The sequence below is a fragment of the Magnolia sinica genome, chromosome 1, assembly GCF_029962835.1.
Source record: "Magnolia sinica isolate HGM2019 chromosome 1, MsV1, whole genome shotgun sequence".
NCBI classification, from domain to species: Eukaryota; Viridiplantae; Streptophyta; class Magnoliopsida; order Magnoliales; family Magnoliaceae; genus Magnolia; species Magnolia sinica.
In genome coordinates, this window is record NC_080573.1 from 11,298,299 (window position 1) to 11,314,999 (window position 16,701).

Sequence of the window (16,701 nt, forward strand, 5' to 3'; positions counted from 1 at the left end):
AGCCGGTTACAATTACTCATGGGAAAGCCGAAAGGAGGACCAAAAGCTTGAGTAAATGCTACGGACTTGTTGGGTTTTTTACGTGAATATAAGTGGTCAATTACTGCGGTTTTAATCCGTAGCTGAAGAATTCTAACCCACCTACGCAATTAGAAATTGACGGTAGTGTGGGGGGTTCTATCTAAGCCATCCATATGTTTTGAAATATCATTTTAGGGCATGTACCCAAAAAATCAGGTAAATCGAAAGCTTAAGTGGACCACACGGTAGAAAACAGTGGAGATTAAATCACATATTCTTCCTATGGTGTGGTTGACGTGGGTCTTTAATCTACCTAATTTTGAGAATCACATCTACAATTAATTATTAGAATTGATGGACGGCATGGATAAACCACATACACCATAGTGGCCCCCACGGAGCCCCTGACAGGACCGTCCATGTGTTGGTCCGTCTCCACGCCAAAAAACCAAAAAAACCTTTTCCTCTCCTCTCCCTCTCCCTCTCCCGATCTCTGCTCCCACTCTCTCTCTCTCTCTCTCTCTCTCTCTCTCTCTCTCTCTCTCCGATCTCTGCTCTCATTCTGCTTTCTCTCTCTCTCTCTCTCTCTCTCTCTCTCTCCCGATCTTCATCCCGATCTCCTTGCTTCCCTCTCTCTCTCTCACCTGCTCCATCTCTCTCATTCGCCTCCCTCTCTCTCTCCGATGCATCTCCGCCAAATCTTCTATCTCCCTCACATCATCATCGTGCTCGGACCTCCATTGCAGCAGCCATGAAGCTCCTACATAGGTTTGTATCCGCCATTCTGCAGCCATGCATCTCCGCCATCTTTTCATATTTTTGTGACATCTCTTAAAATCGAAGGAATCTGAGGTTCCTCTTCATATGTTTGATCACTCCTTTCTCTATATCTTTTTTTCTCTCATGCATACTAACTGTTTGATGAAATGACTCAAGAAAGAAGGTTTTGGTGGTAGAACTTTGTTGTGATTACTGTTGATGCTGTTGTAATTTTATTCATTTGTTTCTGTGGTGATATTCTTCAGCCCTCAATGCAGGCAAATTGCTGTGTAGCTAAATTTTGATATCAAATCCAAGGATTGTCAGTATTTTCTTTACTTTTAGTTGACCCTTTATTTCATTTGTTTGATGTAAATGTGAAAGGCTATTTCTAAGTTGATATCTCCAAGTCTATGCTCTACTAATTTTAGTTCTGCAGATTTTTTTGGGCATTTGAAGCAGGAAACAATCACAAAATCTGCCACTCAGATTGTGCAAGGACAACATGGAAAGTGAGTTTCCTTGCTTCAAATTTTGTGGCTATTCTCAGCAGCTGTCATTGCATGTTCTTCTATTTCATTCTGATTATTTTGTGAAAGAAGTTGCCTACATTGAATGGAAAATGTAATCTTCTGTGACTTTGTATCTCTTGTTTGGAACTCCCTTTTGCTACTTAAAAGAAAACAGATTCATCCATGGATGTCAATGTACAGTCTTCTATGCTGGTTTTTGTACCTGTCTGTTCCCTTTAATGTTGACAAACCCTTTACTTTGGGTAAGGTTTGGGCACGAATTCTTGGTCCATTTTGTAAATGGGTTGGGCTTGTGCTTACCCCTACCCAGTCTAAACCCCACCCATTGCCGCCCCTACTTAAAACCATTGGGATCATAATACACCACCACACTCCTTAGCCGATGTCCATGGCTGCTCACCATGACAGAAGTCGCTCTAGCTTATTTTCAGGTAGCCCTTCAACATAGTGGTGGCTCTTGCTTTTCCAAAGCATTAATTATCATGCACCCAAGGGTTTCCTTGCTTGCATTCCTTTGTTTTGGTTCATTAGTATTATGCAATTTTTTGCTAACAGGTAAGTTTCAGGTTTTTATACAAGACATGATATTGAGCTGAAAACAAATAGAGTTGCAGGAACTAAAAAATGGCCATTTTCTTTTTAGTTGCAGTATATCTTGTTTGTTGTTCTTCATTGTTCAGCTGCTAGTGCTGTATTCCCTACATCCTGCATATATTAGTAATGGGAAAGTATAAAGGGGCTGTTCGGATGTACCCCAGAAGTTGGATGGAGGGATTTTCCTGGGGGTGGCAATGGGTTGGGTTTGAGTCAGGTCAAGGGCCACACAGAGCCCAATCCATTTAGTAAATTGGCCCAAAATCCAGACCTGAGCTTGACCTGTAACCCCCAAATGTCACAAAAAGGCACATCTCAACCCAAATTGCTCATTGGGGGTGATCCAAACTGGCCTAGCTACCACACTTGCAAATATTGGCTTTCAATCTCATAGGTACTGGCCCTCTTCTAGATTAAAAGATTAGGCATCTGGTGGATGCCTTGCTCGAAGTCTAGCCATGGCCAGATTCCATTTGGATGGGCACAAAGGACAGAACTTTGCTGTACTAAGCAAGTAACTGATTGCATTTTCAAGACTGTCCTTTTCATCTCTACGGGCCATTTTGAGAAATTTCGTTTTCATTATTGGACCAATTGAGAGATTCCATTTGGATGTGCATTACTTAGGATAAGATGGAAATGTGCTTGAAGACTATGCGTGCAAAGTGCTTGAAGATGTTATTTCATTTTTCTTAGTTTCAGCAGACCTTTAACGGTATTCTTGTTTTTTGCAAGCTTTTGTGTCAAAGCATAAATATATGGGTTTAAACAATGTGTGTAAACATGAAAATGCTTCAAGGAATCATGGATGAGGGTCAGTGAAAGTCAACATTCTTAGCTCATCGTGTGTTTGAGCTGTTTGATGGATCTCACTCCAGTGGGTTAGAGAACAAATGATTCTTGAACCTGCAACAGCCACTCTTGTAACTTCATCGTGTGTAATGAATACCAAAAGATAGATCCATTGTTAAGACCCTCCTGAAATGAAAATATTATGACTTGTTTTTAACTGCTAATGTATGCTACTTCTTCATGAATATAAAATCCATTGTTCATCGTGCGTGTAATGAATACCAAAAGTTATATATGATACACTTCGAAGTGTATGATTCGAATCCTAAATTGTTTGATTTCAACAACATTGGATAAGGGTAAGTATTAGGGGTGCACACGGGTCGGTTCGGTCCAGTTCTGGGGTGAAACTGGAACCGAACCGTACCTAACGGTTATGCGATTTTTTGAACTGGAACCGGACCGTTAGCACCCTAGAACCGAACTGGAACCGGACCGTGAAAAACGTTTCGGTTCCGGATCGGTTCCACGGTTCTGGGCTTTTAAAAATCTAGCCCATTTATATCCACCGTACATCCAGCCCAGTTGCCAAATGATCCCTGAGAAGTTTTAGATAATGTTCATAGAAGGAGACAATTCATATTCACTCGGCCTAGCACACCTTCTTGCTCAAACGTTTGGGTTATTTGATACACAAATAGAGATTCATACACATTCACTCGGCCGGAGCACACATTGAATGTATGCAACTCAGTCCAAATCATCCAAATAATGGGATGACTGCAGATGGGCATGACCCTAAGATCAGATTGATTAGACAATCATAACCTATAATTACCCGTCATAGGGATGTCAACAAATGGACCAATTAGAATCATCCGTTCAATATGGTTTTTGGGTTATGACCCATCCAAAGTGCAGCTCCACAATATGGACAGTTTGATATAAGATAAATGCATACAGGTTTGAAGTGCATATATTCTAATGTATTATGGAAGACAATATCTAATGCAAATGCTACCTTGATGCCTGGTGGAGATGCTGAAAGTAATGAAAACCAATAGAAAAAGGTTAGCATTTCCAAGAAATGAGCTTTTCTCGATATATAACCATGAGAACATTGCATTAAGATACTATTGTAAAACATAGTTTGTGAACCAGAGCCCTCTCAAAAGGAAACTGAGGTTTTCAGTTTTAAAAAGAGATAAATACATCTTGGTTTTTGGTTGGCATGCACGAATGGAAAATCAAGTATACTTATGGTGAAAGGATTGAATTCATCGTCTGGAACTCAGGTCTAAAAACTGTTGCAAATTTCATTCACTGAAATGTCCTGTTCATAGCCATTTACTTGCTTATCATTCAGTTAAATACCTGTGCCAATAACACCTGGTTTAGTCAATAGAATAAAAAGCTAGACCTGAAATGCATGTATGCAAACAAGGTAACCTAAACCGGTTCACGGTTCGGGCCACGGTTCAGATCCACGGTTCGGATCAACGGTTTGGTTCATGGTTCGGTTCGGTTCTACAGGGCCCTAAACCGGAACCGATCTGTATCCAACGGTTCTTGAAATTTTGGAACCGGAACCAGAACCGGTGCTGTCTAGAACCGGACCAAACCGGACCAATCCAACGGTTCCGGTCCGATTCCACGGTTCTACCGGTTCGATGTGCACCCCTACTAAGTATTAGGAATCCCTTGTTCCCTGAGTTTTGAAATTCAAATTTGCTAGGATTTTGAACTCTAGAGTTAGTTAATTTGAATTTATGGTGAATTGCACTGACTGGGAAACAAATTCAATTTGTAATATGGTTAGGGAAGTATTTTTAGCATAATTATACTTACGAGAAGTTCTCCATCTTTGCCTTACCTGTACCTTGAAAATTTTAGTTTCTGAGGATGTGCCAAACCAGATCCATACCTTGATGCCAGTGCTTGCACTAAGGTGACATAGTTAGAAAGTAATGTCATTTGTTTTTGAGAAAGCCTTACAGCATAGAATTCTACCATTTTCAATTTTATTTTTTTCTTTCTTTCTTTTTACTAGTTCATGACTCCTCTCTCTGTGGAAACAGGAGTTGCCATCTTTTGATCTTGTTGTTGGAAGAGCTTGATTAGCCAGTTGCGGCGCTGCATTCTCACAAGTCCCAGTCTCTCAGGATTGCTGCACTAAATCCGGTCAAATTCGGTTTGGACTTAACATTACTTTTACTTTTCCATTTCCTTTCAGATCTTCTACTTAAAATGGAAACAGAGGAGGGTTTGAGGCAGGAATCAAGTTGTGTAACACTATTTATGGCTCATGCTGCTGGAAACAGATTCACATCCATACTCATAACTTAGTTAAAGGGCATGATGGAGCAGAATGCTAGCAGGTTCGCCTGTAGGATTGTCCATTTTAGCTTTAGATGATTTGAGCCGGAGGCGCACTCTTGCTTTTTATCTCTTAGCTAGGCTTGCACAGGTACATGGAAAGTTATGAGATTATGTTGACTGTGTTGTTCCATCTTTAGATACATAATGATATATGTTTGACTCTTTTTTCTTCTTCTTCTTGGGCTTCTGTTCTAACACTTGATGCAATGTGCTTATAATTCTGCAAAGTCAAAGAATAAGTTTCACCTTTGGGGAAGCCATTGGAGACATGGAGATTCTTTACTATTTGCTCTAGCATGTAGCTAGGTGACCCAAAGCTTCATACTGAATTACAGATTTTTCAAAGCCAAAGTCTTTCATGCTGTGCGTGGATCATATACAGTTAAATGACTCCTAGGGTAAACTAAGACAACAGGAAACTGCATGATCCGATATTGATTTCTACCATTATTTTTCCAATCCACCTAAATCTCCACCAATCTAGTCCAAAGATGAGGGTGTGGGACTGAACCCAGTTTTGGTTTGGGGGCACCCACACATTTTTTATGAGTCCCTTTGGCTGTGGGAATCCTATTTCCACTGGGCAGAGAAGCATTTTTCAGAAAGCTCTCAAAGTTGGTGGGAATGATTTTTCTTCTCATCAGAGATTTACTAAAAAAATTGTGCTCGCTAGTTAGGAGAAAAATGATTTTTGCTACCCCATCAGCATTTACAGCAAACCTCCATTTTTGGGCTTAATTTGCTTGTCTTTCCTTCCCAATTCTTATTATCTTTTTGAGTCCATTTTGAGCCCTAGATTGAGTTTTGAAGATATGGGCAGGAGAAGATGGGCCTTAAATTGCTTAACTTCTAACTGTATTTGGCTGTGCCTAGAGGACTTGGTCTATTTTGTGTTTGGATTGTGCTTGCACTCGTGCTGATTCTAACCCCATTTTCCTCATTTCTAGCCTTCAAAGAAAGGTCAATGGTCCAGTATTGCCTTTTATATCTACAAATATCTACTCATATGAATGTTTCTATTTCAAAGGCATGTGTGCTTCATCAATTTCAAGATGTGGAGTTTGATAGATGCTTTTGTTATAATTACCAATATGATGAACTTTATCTTAAAAAAAACAAAAATCAATGATGAACTTGATGCAATGTGGCGTGATGCATTATTTGTGAAACTTAAATAGTTGTTGCCATTGACTTGAAAAGTAACTTGAAGGAGTTGCTTTTTCGCTGTGTTTTTTGGATGGGGCTGACTGAACATGTTGATTGTTATAGTCTGCCTTTGAAATTCTGGGGAAACATAAAAAAAAGTTTTATGATTTTTGACAAGAAAATGTCCTTTTCTTATAGTTTGGCTTAAATGATTTCAGATATCAGGTGATTGGAGACACACTATGGCAATCACATCAGATGGAAAACTTTATGGCTGGGGATGGAATAAGGTTGGTGTTTTCTGATCTCCCCTCTCCATCATTTATCTCTTGAATTAAGTGAAGTCCCCATCATAGGGATACAGATCTAGCAGCCATCATAAATCATTCCAACTGGTACAAATGAAAAGGGTTGTAGCAAAGTTTGTACATGTCATAAGGTTGCCATTTACTACAGTTTACTGACAAGCAATTCCAACTAATGCATGACTAAACCATTGTTGTTGAATTTGGAGCCAGAATGATTACAATCGACAACAAGCTTACAAAGATGCAAATATGGGATATGGTCCATAATCTCAGATCTATTTCTGGAAGATGGTTGCAGGATGAATCTTTGAATGTATTTTCTTGTATAGATTTTCAATTCAATGTCCTTTCTTCATTGAACTGTAATAAATTAACAACTTTTTTTCAATCTTTTTTTACTCTTTATGTTGATTTGTCGTAGTGGTTTGATGGGTACCACTTCACTATTGGCATAGTTTTCATTGAATGTAGACTGATGCTGGGTTTTTTTTTTTCTTAACTGTATAGGTGGCTTGATCCTCTTGAGGCCTGATCATGGTGGCCCACTCCAGTTTGCAGCAGCTGTGGCGTTTCTTAGTAAATTATACAAAGACTATCTTGGTATTATTAGGAGTTATGGAGGGAGTTGTGGTTCCCAGTCATTTTTCATGAAGTGTCATTTGTTGATAACATGGGTTTGAAGCTCATCATGTTGTGTGCATGATATCCAATCTGTCCATCACATTCGCCACCACATTTTCTTCTCATATACCAAAACTCAGGCCCATTCAAAACTTAGAATTCAACTACATTAATCATTTTGGTGGTTTAATCCAAACTGTTCAAAATTTATCTCTTGATCAAACTTTGCTTTACACTTTAGTTTGAATGTAATTGTTATTTTAACTAAGAAAAGTGTGAAGTAGCTTATATTTTGATAGATTTACCTTATATGATTTGTGATATTTGGGATATTTTTCGTTAGTAAATATTTGATTTTTATATCTTACATTTCTACGGTAATTGTACTGGAACATTCTTTGAGTTTCAAATATTGTAAGTTGGATTGGGGGTTGGAATTGGTCAGGTCAAGTACGGTTACCTCATTTGGCAATTCTGCTTCTATCCCTGTGTTTCTCTGTTGGAATGTAACTCTTTGGAGACGGTAAGCTTGTTTTTCTCCTTCTCATTTTTTTTTTTCTTTCTATAACTTTTTGGTCCATGCAAACTTCGTTTTTTGGTGATCTTGTATGGTCTGGTTTGACCAAACCAATGAACTTGCTGATCCATTGACTGGTCCTGCTTTGAAGACACTTATTTTCTTATGCATGTCTACCATGTATCTTGGTTGTTGTCTCGTTAGAAAAATAAAGGCACTGTTGCTGTTAATTTTCTTTAAATCTTGAAATATTAGAGTAGAGGCACTGGCAGCTGCCATAAGAAAGTTGAAGTAGATCAGTTCATGAGGATGAGTACTGTTCTGATGCATCTATTTTTGTACAAGTGGTCCCCATGTTTCATTGATTCGCACCAAGGACATGATGTGCCCCGGCATTGATGGAATATGGCCCAAATTTTCTTGCGGATCAGATGATTCTATCCATCCCACCTATGACTGTTATTTCAGACATTTGTTGTGTTTCTTGCCTAACTGCTCATTTGTAGCCCATTGATCCAGCATTGGGAATCATTTGTGGTGGAGATGCAGCAGATCAAATATATATTAATGTTTCTCATGGGCCCCTGGTAAGGGTTTCGGTTTGCTACCCCAAGCGAGATTTTCATTTTTATAATAAAGAAATAGTTTAAATTTTTGCTGATAATTTATGTATATTTTGATAATTTAGAGACAGTGGCCCATATAGTATCATGCATATTCATGGTTTTCCATTTCCCTTGCAGAATTATGTTGCAACCAAATGGTATAGAACTCCTGAATTGTGTGGATCCTTTTTTCTCCAAGGTACATGAATTTTAGTTGGCCAGTTATAACCTTTGCTCCTTTCTTTTGTAGTGCTTATTTCCTTTACTTCTGTTATAAATTCTGTTTATTCTTTTTAGCATTGCATTGATTGTTTTAAAGATTTTATTTGGAATGGAGCTTGGATGTTAGGAACATTGTGTGGTATGGGTTGTATGAATGAAACTATAAATTCTCTACTTTGTAAGCGATGTAATCATTGCAGATAATTGCTTTTCTAGTACAGCCTGAAGCCTCTTGTGCCTAGGCTATCTGAACTTCTCAGCATCAAGGTATGCTTTATTTTGCCCTCATGTCAAGTCAATATTGCAGTCTTCGATTTCGATATTTGCTTTGTTTATAATCAAAGGGATGATTTGCTCCTCATTTATTCATGAGTATTGTGTATGCTGGAGAGGTTGAGATGGCTGATGACTGTATTGGTGAGGGAGTTGAAAAAATGGTGGTTGGGATGGTTGTACAATACCCAAATAGAGAAATACTTGGGAAAAAAAAAACAGATTGATTCGAGACCAGGCCATCGGAATGATGCATGCTTAAATTTGACTGAGGATGCTGCAAAGATCCCTAAGATTGTAAGATCCCATCATCCAAACAATGGTCAATGAGAAGAAGGAAGAAAAACCCAAATCATATTGGTTGTGCATGCACTGGTTTTTTTATATTGTTGAATCTGAATTTTTTATATGAATTGATCTATCGGCATGTACTAGCATTAGGTGCCATTATTATTTTTATTTTTAAAAAATGACGGCTATTAGCCGTAGCCTTATATCTAAAAACCGTAAATATTTATCACTTTGACCTATAGCTACGGATATAGTTATACTTTTAGCTACAAATATTATTCGTAGCGTAGGTTTTGCCTACAGAAGCTACGAATTTAATTCGTAGTTATCATATTTATAGCTGCGGATTAAATCCGTAGCTATATCCTTTTACCAATGGCTACAGCACCCGCGACTACAGACGTACTACGGACTATAACCGTAGCCATATCTTTTTTGCTACAGTCCGTAGCCTTTGCCCTTTTTATCCATCTATCCTCACACCATCTTCTCTTTTCTTCCCCATCTAGGTATTTCTTCAGGTTATCCATTCTTCCCATCACAAATCTTTGTCTTCTCCCAAACCCTAACCGACCTAAACCCATTCTCTCACGCCATACGTGTGACCGTATGGCCACACGTGTGAATCCCACCTGCCCCTTTTGGTTTTCCACCATTATTATATCAAAAACCCTTTCTTCTATCCTCGAAACCCTAACCCTAAATCTAAAATTCCTAATTTTACTTTTCCAAATTACCCAAACCCTAATTTTCACCCTAGGTTGTATTTGGTTTCTTATTTTGAAATATACTATATACCTTATGCTAATTGGATGTCCCTACATGCATTAGCTCATAGTTTTTTTAATTTATTTAATGATCTATGTTATGATGTTGATAGCTTAGGTTAAGATTATGCATGATTTTCTTTTGATTTTCATAATATTTGTGATGAATATAGCGATGTTTGTATTTTTTTTGTTAAATATGTTAATTTGGTTATTTGATCTCGCATGTTACTTAGTTTATGCATCGGTCCTGCATTAGCACATACTACCAACAATAATTTAGCAACTAAAAACTAACAACGAAGAGTAAATGAACAAAAATAACCCTGTAAAAAAGCTCAAAATTACAAAGAACCTGAAATCTTGTCAAAATAGCGATGACCATGCAAGTGGCCCTCCCTCTTGATCTCAGTCCTCAAGATAAGTGGGGCCCACATGGACAACAACAACTTCCAATCCGATGATATAGTTGAGGTTGTAGGCAGAGGGCGAAAGGTGAATCTGCTCATGATGTGTGGAAAGTAGGGGAAGAGTCCGATTCAAAACCGTCAGTGATAGATCACGTCGAACTGAAGCACTTAAGAAAGAAGCTGAGAATTTCTAACACGGTTCATAAGGTGTTCACTCCCCAAGTATAGGATTGTGATGTAGTAATAAACTCGGTAAGACCGAAGTCGAATCTCAAGGGACTAATACCTGTATGTTATCTGAAACTAAGTAGAACTAGAACTAGACTAAGATGTAATCTAAATCAAATAGAATTTAAGGAATAATTGTGGAATAATTATCTAAAACTTAAACAATTCAGGGAAGGAAAACTGGGGATTCAGAGGATCCACTTGTAGAGATTAGGGAGATCTTATGCCATCACCATGAAAATTAAACTGAACTTCTTTTAATATAGTTTTAAAAAGATGAAAGGCATATGAATTAGAATGGATTCCATCATCAAACCATGCCTAGGAGGCAAAACAAACAACAGAATTAAACTAATTACCAACTACTCAACAATGCATGAAGGTTAGGAAGGATACTGTCATCCAACCATGCCCATGAGACGATGGTGAACAGCAGGGCTTTTTGACATCATAAACATCAAAAGGAGGGAGAAATACTCAAAGCCATCACAGATCTATTGTAATTTCAGTTACAACAAACCATTAAAAAAAACTGAAAGTATTCCTTTTAATTGAACTAAAATCAACATCAGTTAGTCTAGCATAAATCAAAGGCATAGAGTCAGTCCCATCACGCCACAAGCTTCCCCTCTTAGCCCCAGCTAAGAGGTTTAGCCCGCCATGATGTGGTTAACCCTTAAACAAAAACGAAGATAAAAAGAAAAGAAACAAAACAAAAATTACTCTCCTTCTCACGTCCAAGCCAAACACCCAAGCCGAGATTGGATTCTCCCTTGTTAGATCCCCTCCTCAGTCTCTTTCGTCTCCTTTATATAGATAGCCAGAATAAGGTCGGTCGGTGATATTGCGTGGCTTTTACGCAGCCAGGAACGCAAGTCCCTGTTTTGGTGCAGCAGATCTTGGAAACCGACTTGCGTCGGCTCGGAATTGTGGAGGATGACGGTCCAACTTTCTGATTTGACTTCATGAACGGGATCAGGACCCCCCTTGGCATCTTCTGGACGGATCAGATCATCTATCTGATCATCCCCTTGATCGCACAGTGGCCCACTGCGGCCGATTTTTGCGGACGCAGAGCCTGCTCACGATCCTTGCGCTGGGAAGATCGTTGGGCCCATGATCTGCATCAGTGGTGAAATCCAGTTCGTCCACTGGTCTAAGCTCGAAAAACCAATCGAACATGGTCAAGTTTGGATTGGATTTGGTGTGGCCCACAGTTTCTTTTGCACCGTTAGTCTTCCGTTTAGACGGTTGAAAACCGATCTTCGTTGTTTCTTGAAATTTCCTCATCTAGGCTAGGATGATAGGGAGCGTGGGCTTCTTATGGACGGTCCAGATCCTACAAAATGATGATGAGTGGGGCCCACTAGTGAAAAACGGACGGACAACGTAAAGACGCTGTCCGTTCTTTCGCAGAGGAGAGAGGAAGACGGGTCAGCGTGTGCTGACCCGTTTTCGATTTTTGGTGCACGGCGTGTGCAAGTGTGCTATGCACACGCACACCCTCCAGGTAGGGTCCATCGTGACGTTTATGAGAAATCCTCTCCGTCCATCTATTTTTTTGCCTCAATTAAGGCATTGAGTCAAAAATTGAAGCGTATCCAGAGATCAGGTGGGCCTCACTTAAGGATTTAAGGGGCCATTCTGTCCGTCGGGCCACTTCCACAGGGATAGAATAGATGAAATTCGACGTGTACGGTTATTTTATGGTCTCAATCCCATGTATGAAGTTTCAAGCCAATCGGATGGTGAGAACCCTGTGATCTTGCATTCTGCACCAGTTTCGGGCCTCTTTAACGTGAATGACTTTATTTTCTCGGATCTCTGGTGTGTAATTCCGTCGATCTTGGTCCCCTGGAGTCCGTCCCTTACCTTGGTGCATTTTGAACATTAAATCCGTGCTTTTAGCATCCCGATCCAGTCCAAGCTCGCAATTACACATTGCATCACAAACATGATTAAAATGGGCTATTAAACGGTACCATGTTCATAAATCCAGGCAATAACTGGGTCTGATATGCAATATTCGACCCTCAACACAATCCCCAACTAGCATTTTGCTAGTCCCGAGCAAAATATGCGAAAAGTAAGTTGAGAATTACAGAACAATTTCTATAAACTCGAGTGATTTTTGCAGAAAAATCGAGATGTGAAAATTCTAAGATTCATGAATGGTGAGTAAAATTTTCTTCTGGAATCAAGCTTACAGTAAACTTCATAATTAAGTGAAAATTATTAATCCATTAATTAGAATGTTCTAAACATTAAGTTCCATGAGTGTATAGTGTAATCTCGGCTTACAATCATTAAAAGATCCTATTGTTAATTACATGATATCATTGGTAATTAACAACGGAATTCATGAAAACTGAAACCAATACTTTCCTTACAGATTGAATTTTCCTTCTATCAGCCTTTAATGTTTTTTATGAACAGTAATGCTAAGGAAGGGAATCAAATCCTCACATATAGGGAGCAAACCTATGATGAAAACTTGTTGCCTAACTTTTTTTTAAATGTCAATCATGAGGGATCAAATCTACACCTATAGGGAGCAAACCTATGGTGAAGATTATGCGACTTACCGTTTCAACTCTTCTTACTGAACTGATGCTAAAATTTTATTTTATTTTATTTTTATTTATTTATTTATTTATTTTAGGCTAGTTCCTTTCATGTTTAGTGATTACCAAGTTAATCATACAATTATCGAACCGGAACCTTAATGTGTAAGCGAGATGCGATATGTGAAATCATGACTCAATCAATGTTTACAACTTTTAATCATGGATTAACAATTCAAACTTAACTGTGAAATCTAACAGACGGTTGAATCCAAAAGTCATAAATTATCACTTCAAATTCACAAGAAATTCTAGAAAAATTTACAAATTTTCACAATTCTTGCTCAAGACCAAGAAAATACTGATTAGGTAACCTATTCTCCCACCCCTAACCTAAAATCTACATTGTCCTCAATGTAAAAGAATAAGCATGCAATGCACATGGGACAACGAAAGTAAATGAGAAGTGATGGGAAGATAATACCTGAACGAAAGAATCAAGAGGCTTTCCATAAATATCTACGTAAAAGGGGGTCAGTACAAGAGAGAAACCAACAAAAATAAAGATAAAATCCTACCTATACCACTTTCACAGGTGCTCTCGATGGCATTTAGCATATGCAACAAGCCTTTAAACCCCTATGTTGCCCCTAGTGGACGAGTTGTAGTCTCGTGAGGGTTTGCAGCAATGTTACCCACAAACATTGAACTAAGAAAATAAAATGGAATGAAAAGCTAGGTTGCCTGCCAGGAGTGCTAAGTTTATCATCTATCCTAAAGTAGTATAAAACAAACTACCATAGTCCTATGAAAGCAGGGAAAAACTACTCGATCATACCGCAAGGTTCCTCTTCCGGCCAATATCTTGATAAGTTTCTTAGTAAGTTCCTCAACAGGATCATCCAAAAGCCTTTTTTGCAATAGGCTTGGACGCTCTGGAGCATGACTTTCCAGAGAAACTTATGTACCTTATAAGAAATTTTCCATTGAATTGCTTGGGGTATCCAAAGTATATACGATTCACCTGTGACAGAAGAAGTTTCAACGTTAGTATCCCATGGTGAATCAAAGACTACAAGTAAATAAAGTTTAGAAAACTTCTTAAGAAGTGATGTAGTCTCAACACATTCCGAAGTTCCAAACTTCAGTTCAATTTTCAGCTCCTCTTCCTTTATTGGTAGACGTTTAGGATCAGGGGAAGAAGGGGCTTCAGAATAAGGGTTCTCTCGGTCAGTGATGACTACTGAGATGTCGTCTTGTAAGGCATCCACTTTATCTTTTGACATAGGATCGTTTGAATCTGCAAAGTATGCCAAGCAATCATCCAGTTGGGAAGTTCAGCTGAGTGTGACTTATTTTCCACATTGTAGCTCGCGATGATCTGCCTAAGGAAACCATCATCCTTGAAAGTAGCCAGATGTACGTTTTCTTCCTCCAGTCCTACACAAACAGATTGAAAATCAATAGGGTAAGCATCGATGTGATCACTTTGTTCATTGAGACTACTCAATCGAGACGTTGAATTGTTAAACGTGTACAACTCAGATGGTGGCCTCAATTGAGTGGTTTCAAATTTCAGGGTTGTAGCGAGCAACTCGTCCTTCTCCTGAATCACATCATCATTCGATTCAGAGGCATGGTCCAAACATGTTTCACAAGAGTTAGAAGGGTCGGTTGTAAGGAGCTCATCCTCCACCTTTAAATCAGACATCTCAGGTGAGGGGAGTGACTCATTATGACCGACCACTTTGTGTACATCTTGATCATTGATCTGGACCAAACTTAAGATAGATTCCAGGGGAACTGTGGCTGCACATTCAGGATCGCCGTCCTAATATTCATCATATTCTAGTTCAGTGCAGTGCACATTTGGGATGGGATCGCCTTCCTCACATTCTATTCCTAAATTCGGTTGAGGTTCTAATAAACTAACCTTTACTTCATCATTGAAATCCTGTGCGTCATGTAAGGAAGGTATGTCTTCATCATTATATTTAAAAGACACCCATGTATCTTCACCATTCCTTTGAACAATCATCGAGATCTTCTCATCAGGAGATTGAATTGCATGCTTATTAATGGAATCCAACTCCTCATTCCAAACTCCAGATTTCTTCAAAAGTGAGTGAGGATCACTTTCCTCGCATTGTATTTTTGGATTGGGTTGTGGTTGGGATGAGAAAGCTTCCTCTATTCTTTCGAGGCGCGAAGTGAGTGTTTCCATTGCTTTTCTAATTTCCACAAGATAGGCCATGTCATGTTGAAGTGAATCCTCTTGGGTCGTTTCTGGTTGGATTTCAAAGGTATGGGATCCAAGAGAATTATTATAACATGTTGATGGTTCATTTACCCAATTTTGATGTTCCCACCGGTTATAATTATACTGATCATAGGTGGGAGAATCTGCTGGTTGGTAATACTTATTATCACTCATGATATAATCACGCATTGTTTTCTTTTTATCAGATGGGTGATAATAATTCTCACAACTATAATTATGATAACCCCAACACTCACGTACTGTTTTGTTAATCCGTGGGGTGTAATTGTTCTCCTGCATATAATCACGTAAGGACTTCTTAGCCGGTGGATCTTTATATTCTGATCGGTTCTCACTGATAGTTTTAGAAAAGTTTTGAGGCATAGGTTGATTTATATCTTTATCATCCCAAAATAGGTTATTCTTCTCAGCATACTGATGTTCCCACTCGTGCATATACATGATGAAACCATAAATCTGAATTTAATCCTAAGAAAAACAGAATAAAAGATCCTACAGCAATATGTAAAGTAAGAGGAGGAGAAGTTAGAAAGAATGTACCAAATGAGAAGTTCCTACGTTAAGATCCTGTAAAAGAAAACAAAAGAGATTAGTTTCTAAAATAGAAAGTCTAAAGTTAGAAAGTTCCTACAATTGAAATAGAAAGTTAGTTTCTAAAAAGGAAAGTTCTCTAAACCTAGAAGCTAAGTTAGTTTCTAAAAAGAAGACCTAGAATTAGAAAGTTTCTAAAATAGAAAATCTAAGCCTAAAAATAAAATAAATGAAAGATGAGTTAGTTTCTAAAATTAGAAAGAATTTCTAAAAAGGGAAATAACTAACCTAGTTTCTAAAAACAAAAGATGAAAGTTTCTAAAAATAAACTAGTTCCTAAAAATAGAAAAATACTAGAAAATACAAAATTTTCAAAACTCAAAACCTAATTCTAAAAATAGAAAAAGTAGAGGAATTAGAAAGGGATTACCAGTTTAGAAGTTATTTCAGGATCCTACAAAACAGGAAAACAGGTTAGTTTCTAAAAATAAAATAATAGTTTCTAAAAATAAAATAAAATAAAAACCTTTAACCTAAAGTTGGTAAAATCCTATTCCTAACTTAATTCTACAACTAATTAATTTCAGAAAAATGTAACCGTCAGTCCCCGGCAACGGCACCGAAAACTTGTTCACACCCCAAATATAGGGTTTTGATGTAGTAATAAACTCGGTGAGACCGAGGTCGAATCCCAAGGAACTGATACCTGTACGTTATCTGAAACTAAGTAGAACTAGAACTGGATTAAGATGTAATCTAAATCGAATGATTTTTGAGGAATAATAGTGAAATACTAATCTACTACTTAAGGAATTCAGAGGAAGGAAACTAGGGATTCAGAGGATCCACTTGTAGAGAT

The 16,701-nt window shown here is 38.3% G+C and overlaps 1 protein-coding gene across 12 annotated transcripts; it reads left to right on the forward strand.

Moving 5' to 3' along the window:
* The first annotated feature begins 598 nt into the window (after positions 1 to 598).
* On the forward strand, positions 599 to 9,132 carry LOC131239830 (uncharacterized). 12 transcript variants are annotated; one of them, XM_058237705.1, is made up of 8 exons: positions 923 to 973; positions 1,059 to 1,102; positions 1,220 to 1,292; positions 6,450 to 6,514; positions 7,599 to 7,676; positions 8,177 to 8,257; positions 8,414 to 8,474; positions 8,698 to 9,132. In XM_058237705.1, the coding sequence occupies exons 3-8, from the start codon at positions 1,286 to 1,288 to the stop codon at positions 8,721 to 8,723; spliced, it is 318 nt and encodes a 105-aa protein (XP_058093688.1). In that variant the 5' UTR covers positions 923 to 973; positions 1,059 to 1,102; positions 1,220 to 1,285; the 3' UTR covers positions 8,724 to 9,132. The 12 variants fall into 12 exon arrangements, 2 of the variants coding, with proteins under 2 accessions (XP_058093688.1, XP_058093698.1); XR_009168434.1 differs by adding exons at positions 4,778 to 5,077; positions 7,040 to 7,132 and having other exon boundaries at positions 929 to 1,292; positions 6,443 to 6,514; positions 7,926 to 8,257; positions 8,414 to 9,132; XR_009168440.1 differs by adding exons at positions 4,778 to 5,077; positions 7,040 to 7,132 and having other exon boundaries at positions 929 to 1,292; positions 6,443 to 6,514; positions 8,190 to 8,257; positions 8,414 to 9,132.
* Positions 9,133 to 16,701: the final 7,569 nt, after the last annotated feature.

Excerpts from the sequence above, each read along its gene's own strand:
- LOC131239830 (XM_058237705.1), top strand. Across the intron at positions 6,515-7,598 it reads ATGGCTGGGGATGGAATAAG|GTCAAGTACGGTTACCTCAT; the intron begins GTTGGTGTTTTC and ends GGAATTGGTCAG. Across the intron at positions 8,258-8,413 it reads ATGTTTCTCATGGGCCCCTG|AATTATGTTGCAACCAAATG; the intron begins GTAAGGGTTTCG and ends TTTCCCTTGCAG.